This window comes from Scyliorhinus torazame, chromosome 5 (assembly GCF_047496885.1).
Source record: "Scyliorhinus torazame isolate Kashiwa2021f chromosome 5, sScyTor2.1, whole genome shotgun sequence".
Taxonomy (NCBI): Eukaryota; Metazoa; Chordata; class Chondrichthyes; order Carcharhiniformes; family Scyliorhinidae; genus Scyliorhinus; species Scyliorhinus torazame.
In genome coordinates this window covers 75,976,568-76,003,636 of record NC_092711.1, presented here as the reverse complement: position 1 = coordinate 76,003,636, position 27,069 = coordinate 75,976,568, and the positions used below count along the sequence as shown (strand labels likewise).

General features: G+C 44.7%; 2 protein-coding genes and 2 long non-coding RNA genes across 5 annotated transcripts in view; 2 read left to right on the top strand and 2 right to left on the bottom strand.

Annotated features, from left to right (window-relative positions):
* LOC140421380 (uncharacterized) overlaps positions 1-27,069 on the bottom strand; it is a 456,825-nt gene that overhangs the window by 161,300 nt on the left and 268,456 nt on the right. The gene's annotated exons all lie outside the window — the stretch shown is intronic.
* Positions 1-27,069, top strand: part of LOC140421404 (uncharacterized) — a 63,855-nt gene that overhangs the window by 16,003 nt on the left and 20,783 nt on the right. The gene's annotated exons all lie outside the window — the stretch shown is intronic.
* On the top strand, positions 1,293-9,167 carry LOC140421388 (uncharacterized). The gene is made up of 2 exons (XM_072506059.1): positions 1,293-1,345; positions 2,880-9,167. The coding sequence occupies exon 2, from the start codon at positions 3,142-3,144 to the stop codon at positions 4,084-4,086; it is 945 nt and encodes a 314-aa protein (XP_072362160.1). The 5' UTR covers positions 1,293-1,345; positions 2,880-3,141; the 3' UTR covers positions 4,087-9,167.
* Positions 11,143-22,767, bottom strand: LOC140421407 (uncharacterized). 2 transcript variants are annotated; one of them, XR_011946740.1, is made up of 2 exons: positions 22,494-22,767; positions 11,143-17,425 (listed from the first exon to the last, which is right to left on the bottom strand). It is a non-coding gene; the product is annotated as an uncharacterized lncRNA (long non-coding RNA). The 2 variants fall into 2 exon arrangements; XR_011946741.1 differs by lacking the exon at positions 22,494-22,767 and adding an exon at positions 19,745-20,493.

Here is a 27,069-nt window from a genome sequence, read left to right as displayed (position 1 = left end):
TTCCAGGCCTCAGAGTTCCTAATAATAATAATAATCGCTTATTGTCACAAGTAGGCTTCAATGAAGTTACTGTGAAAAGCCCCTCGTCCCCACATTTCACCGCCTGTTCGGGGAGACTGGTACGGGAATTGAACCCACGCTGCTGGCCCCTAGACATGGAACTGAAGACTCCTTTACATCTGTGCTCAGAGCTAGGAAGAAGAATAGTAAATGCCAGAGACATGCTGTCAAATCAGAGATTGGTGGAAAATGATTTGTTCCAGACTGAAAATAAACAGCAGGTTTAAGTTTGAAAGTTAGATTGATAACCAGTGTTTCACAATGCTTCAACAGATGCCAATCCACCTAACCTGCACATCTTTGGACTGTGGGAGGAAACCGGAGCACCTGGAGTAAACCCACGCAGACACGGGGAGAACGTGCAGACTCTGCACAGACAATGACCCAAGCGGGATTCGAACCCGATCTACAATAATTTGCTTTTATACAGAACTCGCTCCCTTAATTCTCTGACCTCTGAGTTCTCTTCCTGTTGGCTTCCAGGACAATCAATCATCACACGCCAACATTTTTAAAAATACATTTAGAATACCCAATTAGTATTTTTCCAATTAAGGGGCAATTTAGCGTGTCCAATCCACCTACCCTGCACATCTTTGGGTTGTGGGGGTGAAACCCACACAGGCATGGGGAGAATGTGCAAATTCCACACGGACAGTGACCCAGGGCCGGGATTCTAACCCGGGTGCTCAGTGTTGCAGTGCTAACCACTGTGCCACCGTGCCCTCTCATACGCCAACATTACACTGTCAGATAAAATTGAAGGTTTGGAGGAAGAAACAAAATGAGGCCATGAATCGAAATTGGGAAATGAATCAGATTAGCATGATTATATTTTGAAACAATGTCATTTAAAATTATGAGATTTAATAAATTAATTTTGCGCTTGATAGGTAAGGAGTGGGACTAGATAATGTTCACTACTTTACAACATTTTATTTTTCAATGACACATGGTGTTTTCCACATGGATGGGATGAATGAGTGAATCCAGCTCATCTTCAATGCGCAGGAAAGCTCAGCCCCCAGAGCCCGCTTCCCGGAGCATGCGCTGCAGAAGCTCAGACGGGGATTAGCGCAACCTCAGCAACAGCAAATGCAAACGAACGGGCGGTAGCGGGAGGGGGGCTCTAATGGCGGAGACGTTACCCAGCCGTCCCCGCGGTGGGGAATACCCTCTGTCCTCAGCTGGAAATCGGAACGCATGCGCAGTTCCTCCTGTATTCCGAGCATGCGCAGGCTGAGTGATGGTGATGGAGAGACGTCTGTTTGTCGCTCGGCAGCCGGTCAGAGCCCGCAGAGCGGCGGGAGGGGATCCGGCGATTACGTGGGTGGGAAGAAGGTTTATTAATGGCCCGTGTAGGCCCCAAACCCCCAATAACAACCTGCAGCTTCCGTGTTTGCAGCGTCGGTGCTTTCCCCGGGAACAGGCCCAGGTTAACGGCCGCCATCTTTTTCCAGCGGGGAGCAGAGCGCAGGCGCGGGTATCGTGGTGACCTCACAATGAAGGGCAGGACGCTGGGAAGTGGAGGGTCAGAGGGAGCTTGTCCACAGTCCCTGAGGCAGCAGCACAGGGACATCATTGGTTTTGATATGTCATTGTTAAGTTATATTGAAGCCTTGTGCCCTGTGGGTCATATTTGTCTGAAACGGCCGTATTGTATCGGGGCCTTGTGCCCCGCGACTGCTTGTGTTCTGTGTTTAGAGGTTGTTACCTCCAACTGTAATTCTGTTTTGTGTTTTTTTCTCTCCTTGGAACGGTCGTGTTGTATCGAGACGTTGTGCGTCGCGACTGTTTGTATTATGTGGTTGTTAGATTGTTACTTTGAACTGTGTCTAGGCCCCGTGCCTGCTGTTGTTTGTGTTAAGTGACTGTCACAGTGTTACTTTGAAATGTATTAAGGCCTTGTGCCTTGCAGCTGTTTGTGTAAAGTGACTGTTTGATTGTTTATTTGGTTGTTGTAATTGTGACCACAATAAAATATGAGCACAGGGACATCAGCTGCTTCAGAAGGCAGATGGGACATTTGTCTTTATTAGCCGAAGCATAGAATATAAGAGCAGGGATGATCTGACGGAGCTGTATAAAACACTTGTCAGCTGGATCACAGTGTGCAATTGTGATCGCCACACTATAGGAAGGGTATTATTGCACCCCAGAGAGTGTGGAGGAGATTCACCAGGATGTTGCCTGAGCTAAACTGTTTCAGTTATGAAGAGAGGCTGGCTAAACGGGTTATTTTCCCCAGAGCAGGGAAAGCTGAGAGGCACATAATCGAGGTGTACAATATTATGAGGGACATAGATAGGGAGGTACTTGTCCCTTTAGTAGAGAGATCAATAGCCAGGGGACATAGATTTAGGGTAGGGGCTTTGAGGGAAAACTTTTTCACCCAGAGGCTAGTGGGAAGTCACTACCTGAAAGGGTGGTAGAGGCAGGAACGCTCACAACATTTAAGGATCATTTAGATGAGCGGTTGAAATGGAATCGCATGCAAGGCTTTTGACCAAGTTCAGTAAAATGGGTGTAGAATAGATGGGTATCTGATGGCTGGGCCTCTTTTTGTGCTGTAAAACTCCATGATTTTGGCCTAGGAAGGAGCAAAAATGTGCAGGATGGTGATTTACAGTTTTTGTGCAACAAGTGAGGGAGAAATGGTCCATAGAAACTAGAATTGCCCATTCTGAATTTCTGTCTGTACTGACAGTGATGACATTTGTGAAATCCTAATTTGTCTCAGAAATAAAAGGATTTCTAACTTCTGTGTGACTGCCTGCTTCTGTGCAGTGACTTTGTCTCGTTCTATTCTTTTATAACAGGATCTGGAAGCACTCACTCCGGAGTGATAGAGTCCAGTATACTGACTGGAAAGAGGTTTCTCTGGTTGCAAAGCCTGACAGCGGGGAGAAACCATACATGTGTTGTGTGTGTGAACGAGGCTTCAACTGATCATCCAACCTGGAGAGTCACAAGGACACCGGCACCATGGAGAAACCGTGGAAATGTGAGGACTGTGGGAAATAATTTAATTATCCATCCCAACTAGAAACCCATCGACGCAGTCACACTGGGGCTGGCATAATGGAGAAACCATGCAAATGTGAGGACTGTGGGAAGGGATTCAATTATCCATCCTTGCTGGAACTTCACCGACGCAGTCACATGGGAGAGAGACCATGGAAATGTGAGGAATGTGGGAACGGATTCAATTATCCATCCTTGTTGGAAAACCATCGACACAGTCATACTGGGGAGACAATATGGAAATGTGGGAAAGGATTCAATTATCCATCCCTGCTGGAATACCATCGACGCAGTCACACTGGGGCAGGGACCATGGAGAAATCATGGAAATGTGAGGACTGTGGCAAAGGATTTAATTTCCCATGCCTGTTGGAAATCCATCGACGTAACCACACTGGGGAGAAGCCGTTCACCTGTTGTGTGTGTGGGAAGGGATTTACTAAGTCAACCAACCTGCTGAGACGCCAGCGAAATCACACCGAAGAAAAGTCCTTCAGCTGCACTGACTGTGGAAAGAGTTTCGGGCAGTTATCCAATCTCACTGCACACCTTCGTGTTCACAGTGGGGAGAGGCCATTCAACTGCCTTGTGTGTGGGAAGGGATTCACTCAGTCAGCCAGCCTCATGTTACACCAAAGAATTCACACTGATCAGAGGCCGTTCAGCTGCACTTACTGTGGAAAGAGGTTCAGACAGTCCTCTGACCTCACTGCGCACCAACGCACTCACACTAGGAAGAAACCGTTCATCTGCTCTGTGTGTGGGAAGGGATTCACTCATTCATCTGGCCTTTGGTCACACCGGCGAGTTCACACCAAGGAGAAACCATTCAGCTGCATTGCCTGTGAAAAGAGGTTTAGACATTTTTCCGCCCTCACTGCACACCAACGCAGTCACACTGGGGAGAGTCCATTCACCTGCTCCCAGTGTGGGAAGGGATTCACTCAATGCTCTCACCTGCTGACACACCAGAGAGTTCATACTGGGGAACCTGCTCTATGAGTGGGAAGGGATTCACTCAGTCACAACACCCACTGTCACATCAGCAAGTTCACAAGCGACAGCAGTTGTTGAATTCTGCTGTAACTGCTGCTGTTAATTATGTGAAGAATCGATCATCTGAATATATTTGTTTTTTTTCTCCTGATAATAAGAATAACTGGCTGAGGGCAGCACGGTGGCGCAGTGGTTATGACAGTCAGGCAGTGACTGTCTGAACCTCTTTCCACAGTAAGTGCAGCTGAACGCCCTCTCATCAGAGTGAATTCTTTGGTGTAACATGAGGCTGGCTGACTGAGTGAATCACGGCACTGAGGTCCCAGGATTGATCCCGGCTCTGGATCACTGTCCGTGTGGAGTTTGCACATTCTCCCCATGTTTGCGTGGGTTTCACCCCCACAACCCAATAATGTGCAGGGTAGGTGGATTGGCCATGCTAAATTGCCCCTTAATTGGAAAAAATGAATTGGGCACTCTAAATTTAAAAAAAAAATACATTTGCAGTACCCAATTCTTTAAAAAAAACATTTATTAAAAAAAAAAAGAATAACTGGCTGGAGTTTAATATTCTGGAGAAATCACCGATTTTGAGGACCACAGTCTCCCTTTTTAAAAGCACCATCTGTGAACTTTACGCTTATTTCATGAACCCATGATAGTCCAATAAAATTATGAACTTTTACTGCAATCCAAAATTGCTCTTTGGTGCAAAATGCACAATTCTGTATCTGAAAGGTTCCACTGATAACATCTCCAGTTAGAAAGTGCTGATTAATCCTTGCTGACAATTCTCACTGACTTGCACATTCTTCACAGTGACCCCTCCATTAAGAATATAAATTATCCAGACACATCTGCCAAAACAATAAAATATTTTATAGATACAAATAATAAAAGAATGTGATGTGAATTGGACCATTAAGGGATAGACAGCACAATACCACAATTAATGAGGGAGAGATGATTGAAATATTCAAACATTCTTTTTCCCAGGGATAGAGAACAGGTAAACATAACATTGAATAATAAGACAAGTTATGAGATAAATTAATTTAAAATCAGGAAAAGATGTGTTGACTAAACTCATATAACTTAGAGGATGGACTAAATTCACATATTTTAAAAGAATGCAGAGAAGTGATAGCACAGGCAGTATGGCTCATAATTCATTCACTAAAGGTGTAGTGTCAGAGGACTGGTGGATCATTAATGTAATTTCTATATTTAAGAAGGGGACAGATCATGCCCAGGGATGGTACACCAGTCAGCTTCACATCAGCAAATAATACAATCCTGACTAAAGTAGAGAATATAAGAACATATTAAAAATATATATATATCAATGAACAGTCCGTGTGGATTTCAAAAGGAAAAATCTTGCCTGACCAGCCTTATCGACTGTTTTGATGTGATAACAGAGAGCATATACAATGGTAATGCAGCCAATGGCATTTATCTGGATTTTCGAAAGGCCATTGATAAGATTCCCTACGGGAGAATAATGGACACGGTCGGAGAATGTGGAGTTGGGACAAATGATAGACTGGATTGTCAGCTGGTTTCAAGACAGAAAGTAGAGAGTGGGAGTAAAGGGGAGTTATTCAGAGTGACAGAAGGTGGGAAGTGATGTTCCACAAGGATCAGTGCTGGGACCACGACTGTTCACAATTTCCATTCACGATGTGGACTTTGGAATCCAATACACAATCTCTAAACTGGGAAGATAGAACGGAGGAGAACTGCAACAAATTACAAGACGGCATTTTTAAACTTGCTAAATAGACAAATAATTGACGAATGATGTACAATGGATAACTGTGAAGTACATCGATTATAGAACATACAGTGCAGAAGGAGGCCATTCGGCCCATCGAGTCTGCACCGACCCGTTAGTACATTTTGGTGCAAAGAATGAGGGGGTCACTTCTTACTTGGAAGTTGTGAGTGTAGATGGTGGAGAGAAATAGAGGTCTCAGAGCAACAGAGAAAATAAATAAAGCAGAGGGCGAGAGGGGCACAAGTGAAAAGAAGGAAGTTATGATGATCCTTTGGGAACTTGGTTACACCATACGTAGAGTACACGGTGTGGTTCTATTCAGCTTATATCTTTGGCAACCTTCCATCTTGTGAGATGATAGTTTGCATCTTAAGTGTTCAGCTCTGTTTTAAACATTGCCTGGGATAGTTCAGGAGCCTTTCTGAGGCAAGACAGTATCTGACACATTTGCTGCAGATGAAGACATTGGGCTGAGAAGGTGCTGGATTCTCTGGATCCTCTCCTCAGCAAACTGAGCTTTCCATTTCTCTGGTCCCCACATTATAAAATGGAGATGGGAACAGAGAAGATTCACAAGGATCATACCAAAAGTGTGTGGGTTTATAAATCAGGAAAGGATTGAGAGACTGGATCTCTTTACTCTTGGTTTCAATGGTTCCTCTTGTAGGGAAGAGCAAAACTAGAAACCACAACATACGGTCATCACCAAGAAATCCAATAGGGAATACAGAAAAAACTCCATCACCCAGAGAATGGTGAGAATGAGCTCACTCCCACAGGCACTGGGTGAAGTGAATAGTATCAACGTATGTATAGGGAGGCTGGACACACACACACACACACACACATATATATATATATATATATATATGGGAGAAGCAAAGATGGTAGGAGACTCAAATAGAACTTAAACACCAGTACAAACTGGCTGGCTGAATGGCCTGTCTCTGTGCTGTATATCCTGTATCATCTAATTCAAGGCTTCAACTGATCATCCAAGCTGGAGAGACACAAGGATGCCCACAGCAGGGAGAAATGTGGGACTGTGGGAAAGAATTCAGTTCTCCATCCCAGCTGGGAACTCATTGACACCACCGCACCAGGGAGAGAGCGTTTACCTAGCTTGTGTGTGGGAAGGGATTCACTGAATTGTCCAGCTTCCAGAAACACCAGCACATTCACAGCGAGGAAAAAATGAAACTGACTCCGTGTCTGCGAAAAGATTCAATCAGTTATCCTGTCTCCGGATACACCCACACCAGAGAGATGCTGTTCATTCGCTCCAAATGTGGGAAATGATTTACTTGTGTTTCCAGCCTCGCTGCCCATCAAGTTGTTCACTCATTCAAGGGACCTTTTAATTGTCCGCGTGGTGTGAAAAGATATAAGTGTTAAATATCTTATGAAAAACCAACTCACTGACACAGGAGAGAAACCATTCACCTGCACTGTGTGGGGGAAGGGATTCACTCAGGCACTGAACCCGCTGACAGCAATCCACATCTGACTGTATTGGGTAGATTCTGTTGTTATTCTGACCACTAACTGCACCTGAACCAAACTGTTCATCGCCTCAGCATCGATTTCACCCTGAACTGATTTTCTGATCCATATTCGCTCCATCACCAAGGCAGCCTACATCCACCTCTGTGACATCGCCGGTCTCTTCTGCTTCAGCCTAGTTGCTGCTGAAACTCTCATTCAGGCCATAACATCCTCGAGATCTGACGATTCATGAACCGTCTGAGCTTCCCCTCATATACCAGCTGCTGTCAGTCTGGAACATTGGTGCCTTTTCTTTAATTCTTCCACAGGGTGTCAGTGGCAAGGCCAGCAATTGTTGCCCATCCTGACTGAAGTTTACAACCAACTCAGGGCAGTTAATAGTCACTATATTGCTCTGGTCTGGAGTCACATGTAGGCCAGACCAGGGTTTTCAACAACAATTTCATGGTCCCCATTATTGAGACTAGCTTTCAGTTCCAGATTTTATTGAATTTAAATACCACCAATTCATATTTGGATTTGAACCCATGTCCCCAGAATATTTGTCTGACCTCTGGATTACTAGTTACATTATCACTACCCCTGCACCTCTCTATCCTAACTCAGTCCCATTCACTGATTACTCCTGTACTCATTGATCTACATTGGTGCCCCGTCTAACAATGCATCAATTTTTACACTTCTCAGATTTTATTCCAAATCCCTCCCTGATCTCGCCCCTCCCTCTCTGTAACCACCTCCAGCACGACATCCCACTTAGATTTTTGAAGAGATCTACCATGCGGATTTAGTGAAATCTTGCGACACCAAAACTCAGTAGAAATTTGAGTTAAACTTCTCGGATGCAAACAAGAATTTGATTACAATTGAGAGAAACTTAAATCTATTCTCAATAAAGTCCGGCTAGCAAAAGGACTTAAAGAGAAGTAACTTTTACACAATTTAACTTTCACAATAATACAGAAATGGTTTCTTGCTTACGGCAAAATAGCTTGCATTTACTTCAAGAGTTCGAGTGGAAAGTGAAAATATGAAAATAGAGATAGCGAGTAGTTAGATCAAAGTATAGGATGTTCCAGGAATAAAGATGGCCGTACAGACCATCATGTTTAAAGAGAATTTTATCAGTCTGAAGCCATCTGTCTACACCTCTATGTTGTCCTAATTGGTTTGGGTGAGAATCAGATACATTTGATTCGATGGTTAACTGTCAATCCTTAATGTGCAACATAAGTTCTGAATGTTTCATGTTTGAATATTTGTGTATGCTATGGAATGTGATTCTGTTCTTTTATCAAGACTGGTTTCCTGCTGATTTTGCTTTATCCACATTCTGGACAATGGTGCCTTCATATGAAATGAAATGAAATGAAAATCGCTTATTGTCACAAGTAGGCTTCAAATGAAGTTACTGTGAAAAGCCCCTAGTCTCCACATTCCGGCGCCTGTTCGGGGAGGCTGTTACGGGAATTGAACCATGCTGCTGGCCTGCCTTGGTCTGCTTTCCAAGCCAGCGATTTAGCCCAGTGTTGCTGTGGTGCTTACTTGGCCTTGATCTCGATTACTGCTACAGCTTATTTCTTAATGTCAAACTGACTTTGAAAATATGTTCATCAGAACAATAGCTGTTTCATCTTGCTTAGTGAAAATGGTGTTTTTATCTCCAAATAGTTTATGCATGTGTCAGCAAAAGCCTATGTGTTTTGTCATGACCTGAGGTTATGAATGCTGAAATCCTCATTTTAAAATGGGTATTAAAACTGGGTCTTAATATTTACATTAAAATAGCCTTTTTACCTATCAGATCTATCATGCCCAGTCTAACAATGCATCAATTTTTACATTTCTCAGATTTTATTTTAAATCCCTCCCTCTCTGTAACCACCTCCAGCGTGACATCCCACTCAGATCTTTCTGCTCCTCCAATTCAAGACTCTTGTACATCCCGATTTCCGGCACTCCTCCAGTGTCGGATGTGCATTCAGCTGCCTGGATGCTGAGCTCTGGATTCCTCCCTAACCAGCCCCACCTCTCGAACTTTCTCTCCTCTCCTTTAAAACTTCTCTCTGGCCCAGTGTTTGGTCACCTGCCCGAATATCTCCTGTTGAGTCTTGGTGTTGAGGTTTATTTGACTACACTCCTGTGAAGCACCTTGGGATGTTTGACAATGTTAAAGGTGCCAAATCATCACAAGTTGTTATTGCTGCTGTTAATCACGTTAAGGACTGAACCATCTTCATGCTGCCACTTGGGAGTTTATTGCTGATATTAATAATCTCTATACAACTGGGATTGGGGATAAGATTCTGGAGATATGTCAGAAATCAGTTTTGTTTCACATACACTGATAAATTGTTGATTTCTCTTTGATAAGCAGAGACTAACTGATGTCCTTTACGGATTATTTAGTTTGCTGTCATTTTCTCCTTTCTTACTCCAGATTATTTTAGTTTTCAAACCTTTAGTTACAAATACCAGCTCCCCTCACCTGACACTGAATTTCCTTTCTCACGATACTGTTATTCTTCAAATAATCCCTGCTGTCTGTGCTGAATTAATCCACCTCAGTAACAAATGTTGAAGTGTTTTCTCCACACCCATTGGGTTTCATCATAGAATGAAATCCCGACAGTGCAGGATACCATTTGGCCCATCGAGTCTGCCCCAACCCTCTGAGACCTAGGCCCACTCCCTGCCCCATTCCTGTAAGCTCATAACCCCACCTCACTTTTGACGCTTAGGGGCAATTTCGCATGGCCAATCTACTTGCACATCTTTGGACTGTGGAAGGAAACCGGAGAAGCCGGAGGAAACCCACGCAGACACAGTGAGCAAATGCCTCAGTCACTCAAGGCTGGAATTGAACCCGGATCCCTGGCGCTGTGAGGTAACAGTCCAGGGACTTCAGGACAAAAAAAATCACATCCAATATTCCTTGCCCAGCACTCAGTGAGTGGTGCACTGTCAGAGTTTCCTTCTTTCAAATAAGATGTTCAACTGAAGCCCTGTCAGTTCCTCTCAGGTCCTGTAAAAGTTCCCACAGCCATTATTGTGAAGAAGAGTTGGGGAGTTATCCCCGGTGTCCTGGCAAATATTTATCCCTCAATCAACATCACCAAATTCCGATCATCTGCTCATTGTCATATTGCTGTTTGTGGGATCTTGCTCTGTATAAATTTGCTGCTGTTTTTCCTACATTACACCAGTTACTACCCTTCAAAAGTACTCTTGGCTGTAAAGCACTTTGTGACGACCTATGATTGTGAAAGGCGCTACAGAAATGCAAGTTTTTAAATCGAAGATTGATCTTATCTGATTTTATTATCTGTAACTTAATTGATCTCAGCCACCCCCAACTTACCATTCAATAAATTCACTTTGTTTCACTGTTTCAGACACGATTTTAAGCAATTAAAGCAACGGCAGAATTCTCTGGATAGTAAATTTAAAATGTTTATCAAAAGAAAAAGGTTTACTGAAAACTTGAAGATATTGAAGTTTACAACTTCAAGGCGGTGATCAGTCTGTAGAAGCGTAACCCTCCCTGGCTCCTTCTTTGACAGTAATTTCCTTGGCCTCGAGTCTGCAGTACTTGGCCAGCAAGGAAGACCTTCAGAACCTCTACTTTTATCCCCAAAGTGACCATTACCTCATGTCAGAGTTGGGCCTGTTGTAACATAACCATTGGTCAATTAGGCACCAGTTTAATTGAATTGGATTCCCAATTACTGACACCACCTTCTCTCATTATCTTAGACAGGAATACAATTGAACAGTTTCAGACTATCCTTTTATCTGATTCTGTACAATTTCTTATTCATACAGTTTCAAATGCTGGGGCTAATCAGGCTGAAAGGTCTCTCTTGCGGGTACATTTATCCTCATTGCACATTCTTTATATACACACCAATTAAGCATTTACATTTTTCCAACAAATAAAACTTAGACCTTTACTATAACCACTGATTCATTATTGTTTCATTAAGTGTAGCTCAATTAAGGATCACTACTTATTTTATCATGTTACAGACTGGTAGCTAATTAATACAGTAATATTTAATTAATACATTTGGTCTATCATACACTGGTTATCGACTGAGTAGTACTACACTCCGTATGCTTCACCCGGTGTCTTTGTATTTACATTGTGTATTTATCGTGTGTCCTAGGTTTTTTCACGTATGGAATGATCTGTCTGGACTACGCAGAACAATACTTTTCACTATCTCGATATACATGACAATAAACCAATCCAATCAAAGAGAGTTTCTTACTAGTCTTCAGATTGAACAATGAGTCTGAAAAATTATTCATTCGTGGAAGGTGGGGGTCACTGGCTGGGCCAGCATTTACTGCTCATTCCAATTGCCCTTGAACTGCGTGTCTTGTGAGGCTATTTCAGAGGGCACTTACAAATCAACCACAACATTGCTGTGGATCTGGAGTCAAGTGCAGGCCAGGCCACGTAAGGAGAGCAGATTTCCTAAAGGACATTAGTGAACCAGATGGGTTTTTACAACCATCCACAACATCATCATTCGACTTAAATTTGAGACTTTTATTCCATTTCAATATCTGTTGTAGCCAGATTCCATCCCAGATCCCCAGAGCATTAACCTGCGTCTCTGGATTACTAGCCCAGTAACAATACCATTACGCCACTGCTGAGCCCACATAGTCTTGGCAGAATATGATGTCTTGTAACTTCTCAAAAATTATTCATGTATTTATTTTTAAATTTAGAGTACCCAATTATTTTTTTCCAATTAAGAGGCAATTTAGCATGGCCAATCCACCTACCATGCACATCTTTAGGTTGTGATGGCGAAACCCATGCAAACAAGGGGAGAATGGGTAAACTTCACACAGACAGTGATCCAAGCCAGGAATCAAACTGGTGCTGTGAAGCAACAGTACTAACCACTATGCTACCATGCCACCTGTAAAGTAGCCAATACTTTTCTTCCAATTAAGGGGCAATTTAGCATAGTCGAGTCACGTACCCTGCACATCTTTGGGTTATGAGGGTGAGACCCACACCGACATGGGGAGAACTTTTTTCCACGCGGACAGTGACCCTGGTCCTCAGTCCGTGAGGCAGTAGTGCTAACCACTGCGCCGCCCTATATATTAACAATTTAGATGAGGGAACTAAATGCAATATCTCCAAATTTGCAGATGCCACCAAGTTGCATGGGAGGGTGAGCTGTGAGGAGGATGCAGAGATCCTTCAGTGTGATTTGGACAAGTTGGGTGAGTGGGCAAATGAATGGCAGATGCAGTATAATTTGGAGAAATGAGAGGTTGTCCACTTTGGTAGCAAAAACAAGGCGGCAGACTATTAGCTCATAAATTACAAGGGGAATGTGCAACGAGACCTGGGTGTCCTCGTACACCAGTCACTGAAGGTAAGCAGGCAGCTACAGCTGGCGGTAAAGAAGGCAAACGGTATGCTAGCCTTCATTGCGAGCGGATTCGAGTACAGGAGCAGAGATCTTTTGCTGCAATTATACAGGGCCTTGGCGAGGCCTTACCTAGAATATTGTGTGCAGTTTTGGTCTCCTTATCTGAGGAAGGATGTTCTTGCTCTCGAGGGATTGCAGCGAAGGTTTACCAGACTGATTCCTGGGATGGTGGGACTGACGTATGAGAGATTGAATCAGTTAGGATTGTATTCGCTGGAGTTCAGAAGAATGGGGGATCTCATAGAAAATAATACATACAGATACATAGAAGATAGGAGCAGGAGGAGGTCTTTTGGCCCTTCGAGCCTGCTCAGCCATTTATCACTATCATGGCTGATCATCCAACTCAATAGCCTAATCCTGTTTTCTCCCTAAAGCCTTCAATCCCATTCTCCCCAAATGCTATATCTAGCCCCCTCTTGAATATATTCAGTGTTTTAGCATCAACTACTTCCTGTGGTAATGAATTTCACAGGCTCACCACTCTTTGGGTGAAGAAATGTCTCCTCATCTCTGTCCGAAATGGTTTACCCTGAAACCTCAGACTGTGACTCCTGGTTCTGGACACACTAATCATTGGTAACATCTTCCCTGCAACTACACCGTCTAGTCCTGTTAGAATTTTATTAGTCTCTATGAGATCCCCCCCCCCCATTCTTCTGAACTCCAGCGAGAACAATCCTAACCTAGTCAATCTCTCCTCATGTGACAGTCCTGCCATCCCTGGAATCAGTCTTGTTAACCTTCGCTGCATTCCCTCGAAAGCAAGAACATCCTTCCTCAGAAAAGGAGACCAAAACTGCACACAATATTCTAGGTGCGGCCTCATCAAGGCCCTGTATAATTGCAGCAACACATCCCTGCTTCTGTACTCGAAACCTCTCGCAATGAAGGAGAACATAACATTAGCCGAGCGGCATGTGGCGCAGTGGTTAGCACTGGGACTGCAGCGCTGAGGACCTAGGTTCGAATCCCGGCCCTGGGTCACTGTCTGTGTGGAGTTTGCATATTCTCCTCATGTCTGCATGGATTTCACACTCCCAACCCAAAGATGTGCAGAGTCGGTGGATTGGCCACACTAAATTGCCCCTTAATTGGAGGAAAAAATAATTTGAGTACTCTATATATAAAAACACACAAAAAAATACCATTAGCCTTCTTTACCGCCTGCTGCACCTGCATGCTTACCTTCAGCAACTGGTGCACAAGGGCACCCAGGTCCCACTGCACACTCCCCTCTCCCAATTTACAACCATTCAGGTAGTAATCTGCCTTCCTGTTTTTGCTTCCAAAGTGAATAACCTCACACTTATCCAAATTATACTGCATCTGCCATTGATTTGCCCACTCGCCCAGCCTGTCGAGATCATGCTGTAGGATCCCTGCATCCTCGTCACAGTTCACCCTCCCACCCAACTTGGTATCATCTGCAAACTTTGAGATGTTACACTTTGTTCCCTCATCCAAATCATTAATATATATTGTGAATAGATGGGGTCCCAGCACCAATCCCTGTGGCACCCCACTAGTTACTGCCTTCCAATTTGAAAAGGACCAATTAATTCCTATTCTTTGTTTCCTCTCTGCCAACCAGTTTTATATCCACCTCAATACACTTCCTTCAATCCCATGCACTTTAATTGTGCACAATAAACTCTTAGGCGGGACTTTGTCAAACGCCTTCTGAATGTCCAAATATACATCGACTGGCTCCCCCTTCTCAACTGAACTGGTTACATCTTCAAAGAATTCCAACAGATTTGTGAAGCATGATTTCCCCTTCATAAATCCATGCTGACTGACTGATCCTGCCACTGTTTTCTAAATGTTCCGCTGTAAAGCCCTTGATAATGGATTCAAGAATTTTCCCCAGTACCGATGTTAGGCTTACTGGTCTATAATTCCCTGCTTTCTCTCTACCTCTCGACAGAACCAAAGTATGTATTCAATTGCTCAGCCATTTCTTTGTCCCTTATTATGCATTCCCCTGTTTCTGTCTGTCGCGGGCTGACATTTCTCTTCACCAATCTCTTTCTCTTCACATATAGAAACTCTTAGTGTCAGTCTTTATGTTCCCTGCAAGCTTACTTTCATACTCTACTTTCCCCTTTTTAATCAATCCCTTTGTCCTTCTTTGCTGAATTCTAAATTGCTCCCAATCGTCAGACCTATTATTTTTCTTGGCCAATCTGTATGCTTCTTCCTTGGATCGGATACTATTTCTAATTTCCTTTGTAAGCCATGGATTGCCCCTCTTACCCATTTTGCTTCTGTGGCGACAGGAATGAACGATTGCTGTAGTTCCCCCATGCGATCCTTGAATGTTTGCCATTGCCTATCCACTGTCATCCCTTTCAGTAACTCTCCCCAATCTATCAAGGCCAACTCATGCCTCATATCTTCACAATTCCCTGTATTTAAAAAAAATAAATTTAGAGTACCCAATTCATTTTTTTCAATTAAGGGGCAATTTAGTGTGGCCAATCCAGCTCGCCTGCACATCTTTGGGTTGTGGGGGTGAAACCCATGCAAACACTAGGAGAATGTGCAAACTCCACACGGACAGTGATCCAAGCCGTTAATTGAACTGGCGCTGTGAAGCAACAGTGCTAACCACTGTGCTACCGTGTACAGAACCAGAGGTCGCAGTCTGAGGATACGGGGTAGACCATTTAGGACAGAGATGAGGAGTAATTTCTTCAACCGGAGAGTGGTGAGCTTGTGGAATTTGTTACCACAGGAAATAGTTGATGCCAAGACATTGTATGTTTTCAAGAAGCAGTTAGATATAGCACTGAGGGCGAAGGGGATCAAAGGATATGGAGGGGAAAGTGGGATTAGGCTGTTAAATTGGATGATAAGGCAATATATAACGAATGGCAGAGCAGGCGCAAAGGGCCAAATGGTCTCTTCCTGCTCCTATTTTCTATGTTTCTATGTAATCCCTTCCCACATTAAGAGCAGATGAATGGCCTCTCCCCAGTGTGAACTCGCTGGTGTGTCTGCAGACTGGTTAACTGTGTGAAACCTTTCCCACAGAGGGAGCAGGAGAATGGCTTCTCCCCAGTGTGAACTCGCTGATGTCTTTGCAGGATGATTGAATCAATAAATCCCTTCCCACACTGAGGGCAGGTGAATGGCTTCTCGCCAGTGTGAATTCGCTGGTGTGTCTGCAGGGTGGATAATTGAGTAAATCCCTTCCCACACTGAGAGCAGATGAACGGCCTCTCCCCAGCGTGAACTCGCTGATGTCTCCGCAGGGTGGATGCATCAATGAATCCCTTCCCACACTGAGAGCAGGTGAATGGCTTCTCCCCTGTGTGAATTCGCTGATGTTTTCGCAGGGTGGATGCATCAATGAATCCCTTCCCACACTGAGAGCAGGTGAATGGCCTCTCCCCAGTGTGAACTCGCTGGTGTCTCTGCAGGTGGATGAATCAATGAATCCCTTCCCACACTGAGAGCAAATGAATGGCCTCTCCCCAGTGTGAATTCGTTGATGTTTCCGCAGGACGGATGAATCAATAAATCCCTTCCCACATTGAGAACAGGTGAATGGCCTCTCCCGAGTGTGAAGTCACTGATGTTTCCGCAGGGTGAATGAAGCACGGAATCTCTGCCCACACTGAGAGCAGGTGAATGGTTTCTCCCCAGTGTGAACTCGCTTGTGTGACTGCAGGGTGGATGAATCAATAAATCCCTTCCCACACTGAGAGCAGGTGAACGGCCTCACTCCCGTGTGAATTCGCTGATGTTTCCGTAGGGTGGATGAATCAATAAATCCCTTCCCACACAGAGCAGGTGAACGGCCTCTCTCCCGTGTGAATTCGCTGATGTTTCCGTAGGGTGGATGAATCAATAAATCCCTTCCCACACTGAGAGCAGGTGAATGGCCTCTCCCCACTGTGAACTCGCTGATGCCTCCGCAGGATGAATAGAGCACGGAATCCCTTCCCACATAGAGCAGGTGAATGGCCTCTCCCCAGTATGAACTCGCTGGTGTGACTGCAGGTAAGATAACTGAGTGAATCCCTTCCCACACTGAGAGCAGGTGAATGGCTTCTCTCCAGTGTGAACTCGCTGGTGTGCCTGCAGATGAGATAACTGAGTGAATCCCTTCCCACACTTGGAGCAGGTGAATGGCCTCTCTCCAGTGTGACTGCGTCGATGAATCTCCAGCTTAGATGGGACTTTGTATCCCCTCCCACAGTCCCCACATTTCCACGGTTTCTCCATGTTTTGGGTCTCCTCGTGTCTCTCCAGTTTGGACAATCAGTGGAAGCCTTGTCTACACACAGAACATGTGCTCTGTCTCTCCTCACTGTGAATGGTGTGATGTTTTTTCAGGCTGTGTAAGTAGTTGAAGCTCTTTCCACAGTCAGTTCACTGGAACACTCTCACTCGGGTGTGTGTTGTGTGGATCTCAGTGCTTTTCCAGTTGCATTCACGTTTAAAATCTTTTGGAAGCCGACACATCGGACAAACATTTCTCCTTCTCGCCGATGATATTCAGGTCAGAAGGAATCGACTGAGTTTGTCACATTGAGACGTGATGTTTGAGATTTCTGTCTGTAATTCCTCCTCTTCCAATATCCTTTATAAACAATTTACAAAAGTCATCGTTGTCAGTACAGGAACAAAATTCAGAACAGACAATTCTAGTTCCTAGGGAACATTATTTCCTCTCTTGTTCTCCAAAAGCTGTAAATCTCCATCCCACACACTCTCCCTCCATTCTCACTCTGCTGTATCTAATATTCACCCTCCCAATTCTCCTGAAGGTGCTGATTCATGTTGATTGACAGATCCGAGCTCAACTCACTGCTTCCTGACCAGGACACAGAGAATATAACAGGAGCAAGAGGTATGCCATTCGGCCCACCGAGTCTGCTCAACTATTCAATGAGATCCTTGGCTGATCTACCTGAGCACCATTTTCCCACACGATCCCCATAGCCCTCGATATCTTCAATATCTAGAAACCTATTTGTCTTGAACATACTTGATGACTGAGGCTCCACATTCCTCTGGGGTAGAGAATTCCAAAGCTTCACCACATCCTCGAGTGAAGAAATCCCTCCTCATCTCAGCTTTCTCTCTATTTTTCTATCTGTTCCCCATAACCCTTAATTCCATTGTCAATAAAACATCTGTCAGACTTGTGCTTCAATACATTCAATGACCCTCAGATACAACTGGTCCCTGTGGAAGAGAAATCCAAAGACGAACAACTCTCTGAGGGAAGAGATGACTGGAAATCTATAACGTAGCTACAGTCTTATATTACAAGACGGGAAATAATAATACATTTACGTTAAATTTTATATTTATATTACCGTAAATAATATATCTAATCTGCACCATGTAACAAAATCTCTGTCCATTATTAATTAATCGCCCTGAAATGTCAGCCATCTCCTGGGGAACCCACCCCTTTAATTGTGAACATTAGGAAAGAGACAAGCCTTTTTTGAAATAAATTTAGAGTAACCAATTATTTTTTTTGCAATTAAGCTGCAATTTAGCGAGGCCAATCCGCCTACCCTGCACATCTTTGAGTTGTGGAGGTGAGACCCACGCAGATACAGGGAGAATGTGCGAACTCCAAACGGACATTGACCTGGGGCCGGGATCAAACAAGGGTCCTTGGCTCCGTGATGCAGCAGTGCTAACCACTGTGCTGCCAGAGACCATCCTTTTAGTCAGTTAAATAAATGGGTCAACCTGTTAAGGAGATGGGTGGGACGAGATGGAAACACTTTGTGCTGCCGCTAACCTTCATGTAACATTTTTTCCCCAATTAAGGGGCAATTTAGCGTTGTTCCAGGTTGGACTCAAAGCATCAATGAGGACTCTGATCTCTGGCAAGGAAGGAAACCCTGGCAGGTGGGTGGGGAGGATTCACAAACCCCCGCTGGAGGCCCGAAACCCCCAATAAGACCCATTGATTTTATTGTCAGTCTGCAGACAGGAGCTGGAGAACTGAACCCAGGCAGAGGAGAGGGAGGGAGAAAACTGGGAGTGGAGGAAAGAAATGGTGCAGATGGTGAGATGGGTTTGGATTTCAGCCCAGGGAGGAGGGAAGGAGTGTGGGGCAGGGAAAAATGTTCCAGAGAAACTAGAATTGTCTGTTCAGAATTTCTATTCTGGATTGACAGTGATGTCTTTTGTTTATTTTTAATTAAAACAGTTCTTTTTTAAAGAGTACCCAATTTTTTCCCCTCAATTGAGGCGTAATCTTTGCGAGGCCAATTCACCTCCCCTGCACATCTTTTTGGATTGTAGGGGCGAGTCCCACACAGACACGGGGAGAATGTGCAAACTCCGTACGGGCAGTGACCCGGGCTGGGATCAAACCCGGGTCCTCGGTTAACCAGATGGAAACTCAAATCAAACTTCACATCAAGATTTAACAGTCACTCCATTCATCAGGACCTGAATATCATTGGCCTGTGAATGTGGAAGTCAAAATGTTTGTTCTGTCCGTAGGAAAATATTTTCTTTTTTAAAAATAAATTTAGAGTACCCAATTATTTTTTCCCACTTATGGGGCAATAGGGAGAGAGAGGGAGAGATGTGGTATTTTTTAATAAATTGTTGGGATCCATCCCAGACCTGGATACACATCAATTAATTCTTGGAGCAAACTTTAATTGTGAACTGGATCCAAAAATGGACTGGTCCAAGCCCATTCAACCATGACAAAAAGAAAAATGGAGTGAAATCTGGACGGACCACCCGGCACCAGAAACGACAACGGCAAACCTGGCAAAAGATAAAGAAATCTGTTCCCATCTGCAGATTGTAAAAGAATTATGGGACACAGATTTAAGATTGTGAGCAAGATCTACGGGGGAGAGATGAGGGAGAAATTATACACAGTGAGTGGTAATGACCTGAACGCAATGCTTACACAGAAAGGTCGAAAATCTCCAGATCCTGATAACTGAATGGTGCTGTCAGAATTTGATGTGAGTATTGGTTGTGAGTTTCCTGTCTGTGAATCCCTTTCTAAGCCCCTGTAAAAGGAGTTTACAAAGGCATCACTGTCAGTCCAGAAATGAAATTCAGGAAAAATAAACATTTCTCCCGGTTTGAGTTTGCTGTGTGTAAATCCTCCCCGACTAATCTTCTGTAAAAGTGGTTTCCAAAATTAACCAGTCAGTCCAGCATTGAAATTCACAACATTCTCTCCTCCTGCTTATAGGTCCAGGATGACCGCTCATGCCTCCCGGTGCACACTATCCCTCTTGTCATCAGCAGTCCCCTGATTTGAGCGTGATGTTGACTCAGGGTTGTGTGCTTCTGCCCTGGGTCTTCATGTGACTGAACAGAGCCGCACAGCTTTGGACACACGGGGCAGGATGTCCAATGAGACAGTGAAATCTGGAGAGCAGGATGTCTTCCCATTCTTTCCATCTCTGCCACCGCTTTGCATCATCAATAAGACAATGGGACTCAAAGGGTGAGGCAGTTTGATGGACAAGTTGTTTCCATTCTGAACAATAGCAAGTCTTACAATACCAGGTTAAAGTCCAACAGTTTATTCGGAATCATGAGTTTTCAGAGCATAGCTCCTTCATCAGATGAGTGAAGAGGTAGGTTACGCAAACACAGCCAATGATGCAAGATGATACTTTGAATGAGAGTCTTTGCAGATAATTAAGTATTTACAGGTCCAGACGGTGTGATTAGAGATAGGGATAATCACAGGTTGAAAAGGTGTGAATTGTCTCAAGCCAGGACAGTGGAAGGATTTTGCAAGCCCAGGCCAGGTGGTGGGGTTAACTGTTGTGAAATGTACATGAATCCAAGATAACGGATGACTGGCCATCGTGCGACAATCACCAAGCAGAAATGTCCATTTCCAGTCGTGGAACACATCAGCAGTCAAGGGCATTCAGCCTCTGATCTTGGGGTAAGTGTTCTTCAAGGTGGCCCTCAGGATGTTTGACAACGCAGAATCGCCGAGCAGAAACTGATAGCCAAGTTCTGCACACATGAGAACGGTTTCAACCGGCATCTTGAATTCATGTACATTTTAAAAATTTTAACCCCCCACCATCTGGGCTTGCGAAATCCTGTAAAGACTTAATGACCTGCAAAGACTCACATTCAAAGTATCATCTTTCATCAATGGCTGTGTTTGTGTAACCTACCTCTTCACTCACCCGATGAAGGAACTACCCTCTGAAAGCTCGTGATTCCAAACAAAGCTGTTGGACTTTAACCTGGTGTTGTCAACCTTCTTACTGAGCCCAGCCCAACGCGGCATCTCCACATTCTGAACAATGGGGAATAAGGTTCCCCACGGTAGGCCACTGCAGAAAATACGGAAGCATGGGATTCAGGGAGATTTAGCAGTTTGGATCGGAAATTGGCTAGCTGGAAGAAGACAAAGGGTGGTGATTGATGGGAAGTGTTCAGACTGGAGTCCAGTTACTACTGGTGTGCCACAAGGATCTGTTCTGGGGCCACTGCTGTTTGTCATTTTTATAAATGACCTGGAGGAGGGCGTAGAAGGATGGGTGAGTAAATTTGCAGATGACACTAAAGTCGGTGGTGTTGTGGACAGTGCGGAAGGATGTTACAAGTTACAGAGGGACATAGATAAGCTGCAGCGCTGGGCTGAGAGGTGGCAAATGGAGTTTAATGCAGAAAAGTGTGAGGTGATTCATTTTGGAAGGAATAACAGGAAGACAGAGTACTGGGCTAATGGTGAGATTCTTGGCAGTGTGGATGAGCAGAGAGATCTCGGTGTCCATGTACATAGATCCCTGAAAGTTGCCACTCAGGTTGAGAGGGTTGTTAAGAAGGCGTACGGTGTGTTAGCTTTTATTGGTAGAGGGATTAAGTTTCGGAGCCATGAGGTCATGTTGCAGCTGTACAAAACTCTGGTGCGGCCGCATTTGGAGTATTACGTGCAATTCTGGGCGCCGCATTATATGAAGGGTGTGGAAGCATTGGAAAGGGTGCAGAGGAGATTTACCAGAATGTTGCCTGGTATGGATCTTATGAGGAAAGACTGAGGGACTTGAGGCTGTTTTCGTGAGAGAGAAGAAGGTTAAGAGGTGACTTAATTGAGGCATACAAGATGATCAGAGGATTGGATAGGGTGGATAGTGAAAGCCTTTTTCCTCGGATGGTGATGTCCGCACGAGGGGACATAGCTTTAAATTGAGGGGAGCTAGATATAGGACAGATGTCAGAGGTAGATTCTTTACTCAGAGAGTAGTAAGGGCGTGGAATGCCCTGCCTGCAACAGTAGTGGACTCGCCAGCACTAAGGGCATTCAAATGGTCATTGGATAGACATATGGACGATAACGGAATCGTGTAGATGGGCTTTAGTGGTTTCACAGGTTGGCGCAACATCAAGGGCCGAAGGGCCTGTACTGCGCTGTAATGTTCGATGTTCTCAGCTCCTCCCACTCATTGAAACATCACCCCCGACAATGACAGCAAACGCGCATGCGCCCTGATGCACATCCAATAAAGATGGCGGCCGTCAACCCGAGCCGAAGATGAGGAGCTGGAGCTCCGTTCGGTACAAACGGGGTCCCGTAAAGTTTTCCGAGGTTTGCGGCTTACAACAACTTTACATAACGTTTGCGCTTATCCCCGCGATCTCTCGCTTCCTCCATATTGTAAAACCCCTCTTACCAATTTCGTATCTGAAAAAACAGCTCTGCTGCTTCGCCATTACCCACACTGCGCATGCTTCAATCGCAGTGGACCCGCCCCTCATTCACTCCGATTGGTTGGAGGACCAGTCGCTCACAGTAGGTCCTCCAGTTCGGCCTCTCCTCTTCCTATTGGACGGGACCTGCCGTCAATCACCCGGTGAGAGTGGCCACAGGCTCAGGCTGACTCGCTGATTGATCAATAACAACATTGGTTCACATTCGGCTCTGGGGCAGCATTCGGGATTTGTAAACACCGCCCCCCCGACACTGACCTTTCACCTGACACCTCACAATGCCCGGAGTGATTGACGGAAGCCTCTGACCAAAGAGGAGAAGGGGATTGGTTGGATGACCGAACGGTAGTGGCTGGTCCTCCAACCAATCAGTGAATGACGGGCGCGGCTCTCGGGGTGCCGGATCTTTACAGAAGAAGCAACCGCGCAGGCGCACGTGCCAACTGAAACAAAGAAACATTCGAATCCTCAATTTGTGACCTGGATGCATAGTGATGGTTTTTGGAAACAGAGATTACAGCTACCGGGCAAAAATTAAACAGATTGGGCCTTATTTTCTTGAGAAAACAAATCACTTAGTAGTGACCTAATACAAGTCTTTAAAATGATTTGTGGGTTGGACAGGGGAGAGGTGGGGCGGATGCTGCCAATTGTAAAGGAGTCGAAAACTGGGAGCCAGGTAAAACATGGGCGGCACAGTGTCATAGAATTTACAGTGTGGAAGGAGTCCATTCAGCCCATCGAGTCTGCACTGGCCCTTGGAAAGAGCACCCTACACAGCACCCCACGCCTCCACCCTATCCCCTTTATCCCGGTAACCTAATAACCCCACCTAACCATTTTGGACACGAAGGGGAATTTAGAATGGCCAATCCACCTAACCTGCACATCTCTACACAAGCCAGGAATCGAACCTGGGACCCGGGAGCTGTGAAGCTAACCACTATGCAGCCGTGCTGCCCCTGTGCTACGTTGTAGCACAGTGGTTAGCACAGAAATAGTGCAGGATTTTCTGGTTTCACGCTTGAGGAGGCTGACAAGCACTGTTGCATTATAGTGCCAGGGTCCGTTGCCTCACAGCGCCAGGGTCCCTGTTGCCTCACAGCGCCAGTCGATTCCCGGCTTGGGTCACTGTCTCTGCGGAGTATGCATGTTCTCCCCGTGTCTGCGTGGGTTTCCTCCGCGTGCTCGGGTTTCCTCCCACAAGTCCTGAAAGATGTGCTTGTTCGGTGAATTGGACATTCTGAATTCTCCCTCAGTGTACCCGAACAGGCGCCAGAGTGTGGCGATGGGGCTTTTCACAGTAACTTCATTGCAATGTTAATGTAAGCCTACTTGTGACAATAATAAAGATTATTATTATAAACACGGTCATAAATGCAAGAGAGTTACTAATAAATCCAAGAGGGAGATATAGACACATTTCTTCACTCATTGGATTAGAATGTGCAACTTGTACCAGGGAAGGAGTTGAGGAAAGTGCTGGGATGTTTCCAAAAGGAAATGGGACAAGCACATGAGAAAAGGGAATGGAAAGATCAGCTGACAGGCTGAGATGAGGTGGATGGGATGGAAGGAGATGTGTGTCGGGGATAATCAGCAGCAGAACAGTTGGACCAACTGGCCTGTTTATGCATTGTAATTCAATGTAAACTTCCTTTACACAATATTAGGATTGCAGATGGGAAATTCAAACCAAACATCATGCAAGTCCTAACAGAGTCTATCGATTCATCAGGAGTTGAAAATCATCGGCCTTTCAATGTGGAAGGAGGAATCTTTGTCTGGTCTGCCTGAAAGAAAAGATTGCAAACATCAGTGCGACTGGAAAAGCACTGAGGCACATACACACAGTGATTATTCCAGCGAGCTGGCTGTGCAAAGAGCTTTAACCAGTCAGATAGCCTGAAAAAATATTGCGCCATTTACATCAAGAAGTGACCGTACTCAGGCTGTGTGGACCAGGCTTCACATCAGGAAGAGACCGTACTCAGGCTGTGTGTGTGGACCAGGCTTCACATCAGGAAGAGACCGTACTCAGGCTGAGTGTGTGGACCAGGTTTCACATCAGGAAGAGACCGTACTCAGGCTGTGTGTGGCACCCAGGTTTCAACTCATCGTCGAACCTGGACAGACAAAGGACATCAGTACCATGGAGAAACCGTGGAAATGTGGGGACTGTGGGAAGGGATTCAATTATCCACCTGAAGTGTAAACCCATCGACACAGTCACACTGGTGAGAGGCCATTCACCTGTCTGGGTTGTGGGAAGGGATTTAATGCTTTATCAAACCTCCGGACTCACCATCAGGTCCACTCTGACCAGAGACCGTTTAAATGTCCTGACTGTGACAAGAGCTTTAAAAGCAGAAAAGATTTACTGTTGCACCAACGCACTCACATTGGGGGGGCGGGGGGGGGGGGGGGGGTTGGCATTCACCTGCTGTGTGTGTGGGAAGGGATTCACTCAGTCATCACACCTCCGGACCCACCATCAGGTCCAATCTGATCAGAGACCTTTTAAGTGTTCAGACTGAGAAGAGTTTTAAAAGTAAAAAGGATTTACTGATACATCAACGCACACACTGTGGAGAAGCCGTTCACCTGCTTTGTGTGTGAGAAGGGATTCACTTGTTCCTCCCAGCTTTTGATTCAGCAATTTGTTCACACTCATCAGAGGCCATTTAATTGTTCTGACTGTGAGAAAACTTTTCAGCAAAAAAGATCTTCTGAAACACCAACACACTCACACTGGGGAGAGGCTATTCACCTGCTCAATCTATGGGAAGGGATTCACTCAGTTAGCTCACCTTCGGAGACATCATCGAGTTTACACTGGAGGACGGCCATTCACCTGCCGTGGGTGTGGACAGGAATTAATTGATTCATCCAACCTTCTGATAGACCAACGAGTTCACACTGGGGAGAGACCATACACATGCACTGTGTGTGACAAGAAATTCACTCAGTCATCCCACCTGACTACACACCAACTTGTTCACACATCAGAAACCTTTTAAATGTTCGCACTGTGAGAAGGGATTTAAAAGTAAACAGAATCTGCTGAAACACCAGCGGGTTCACACTGGGGAGAGGCCATTCAACTGCCCCGTGTGTGGGAAGGCATTTGCTCAGTCAAACAACCGGCTCATAGACCAGCAAGTTCACAGGCGGCATCAGGGTTTGGATTCTCCTGTTATTGCTGCCGTTAATCACATCCAGGACTGAATTATGTTTGGACGCCTGTTTTGTGTGGGGTTCCACAGTTTTGTGGTGTACATATCAATGATTTAGAGTGAAATATAGGGACCATAATTAAGAAGTTGGTCGATGGTACAAAAGTTATTTATGTGTTTGACAGTGCAGAATAAAGCCAAGGACAGCAGGAAGATATCACTGGACTGGGTCTTCAGCCAGAGGGTGGTGAATCTGTGGAACTCTTTGCCACAGAAAGCTGTTGAGGCCAAATCACTGAGTGTCTTTAATAGAGATAGATAGATTCTTGATTAATAAGGGGATCAGGGGTGATGGGGAGAAGGCAGGAGAATGGGGATGAGAAAAATATCAGCTGTGATTGAATGGCGGAGCAGACTTGATGGGCCGAGTGGCCTAATTCTGCTCCTATGTCTTACGGGTCAGATGGACAGAAAAATGTCAAACAGAATTCAATCTGGAGCAGTGTGACATCAAGAGTTTGGAGGGTAAACAAGAGAAGAGAATGAAGAATAAATGGGATGATGCTGAGAATTATACAGGAACAGTGACCTTGGATTCAAAAGCCACAGATTCCTGAAGGTGGCTGGGCAGGTAGATCAGGTGGTCAAAAAGGCATTTGGGACACTTTTCCTTCTTGGCTGAGGCCCAGGATGAAAGAACAGGGAGATTATGTTTGATCTGTATCAAACATAGAGCACATCGAGAGTGCTGAGTACAGTTATGGTCACTGCACTGATCAACTATAAAGTAAAGATATATTAATCAACTAATGTAAATCTTAAAAGAAATTCATAATTTATCAAATAGTTACATTCAATGTTCAGTTAATCAAATCTAGGGGATAAAGATAACACTAACTAACAAAGGACTGCAACAGTGAAGAAATTTCAATTTTTCAGTAAAGTAAATTCTGAGCTGTTCAGATAATAATAAAGAAAATAATTTCAGTTAACTCCATAAAACAAGGTGACTTCAGCACAATGAAGAAGCTGATTGGTGAGTAGTTATTTATTTTAATATGAAATTGATTCTGGTTCAGCGAGTTAATAATCAGATAAACAAAGACACGGCAGGGCATCCTAGTCCTGTGGAGTGCAATCCAGTGCCCTGTGAGCAAAGCACAATGTTTCTCATAGGCTGGACAGTCACAAGTGCAGGAAATGTCATCAGCTGAGCAGCAGGAAGCAAAGAGGAATGGTCGCGAGGTATTTTTATGCCTGGAAACTGTTCCCAGTAGGATTTGATATTTCTCAGGATAAGATTCCATGCATTGTGTGGTACATATTAATGATTTAGACTTTGTCTAGGGGGCATGTTCAAGAC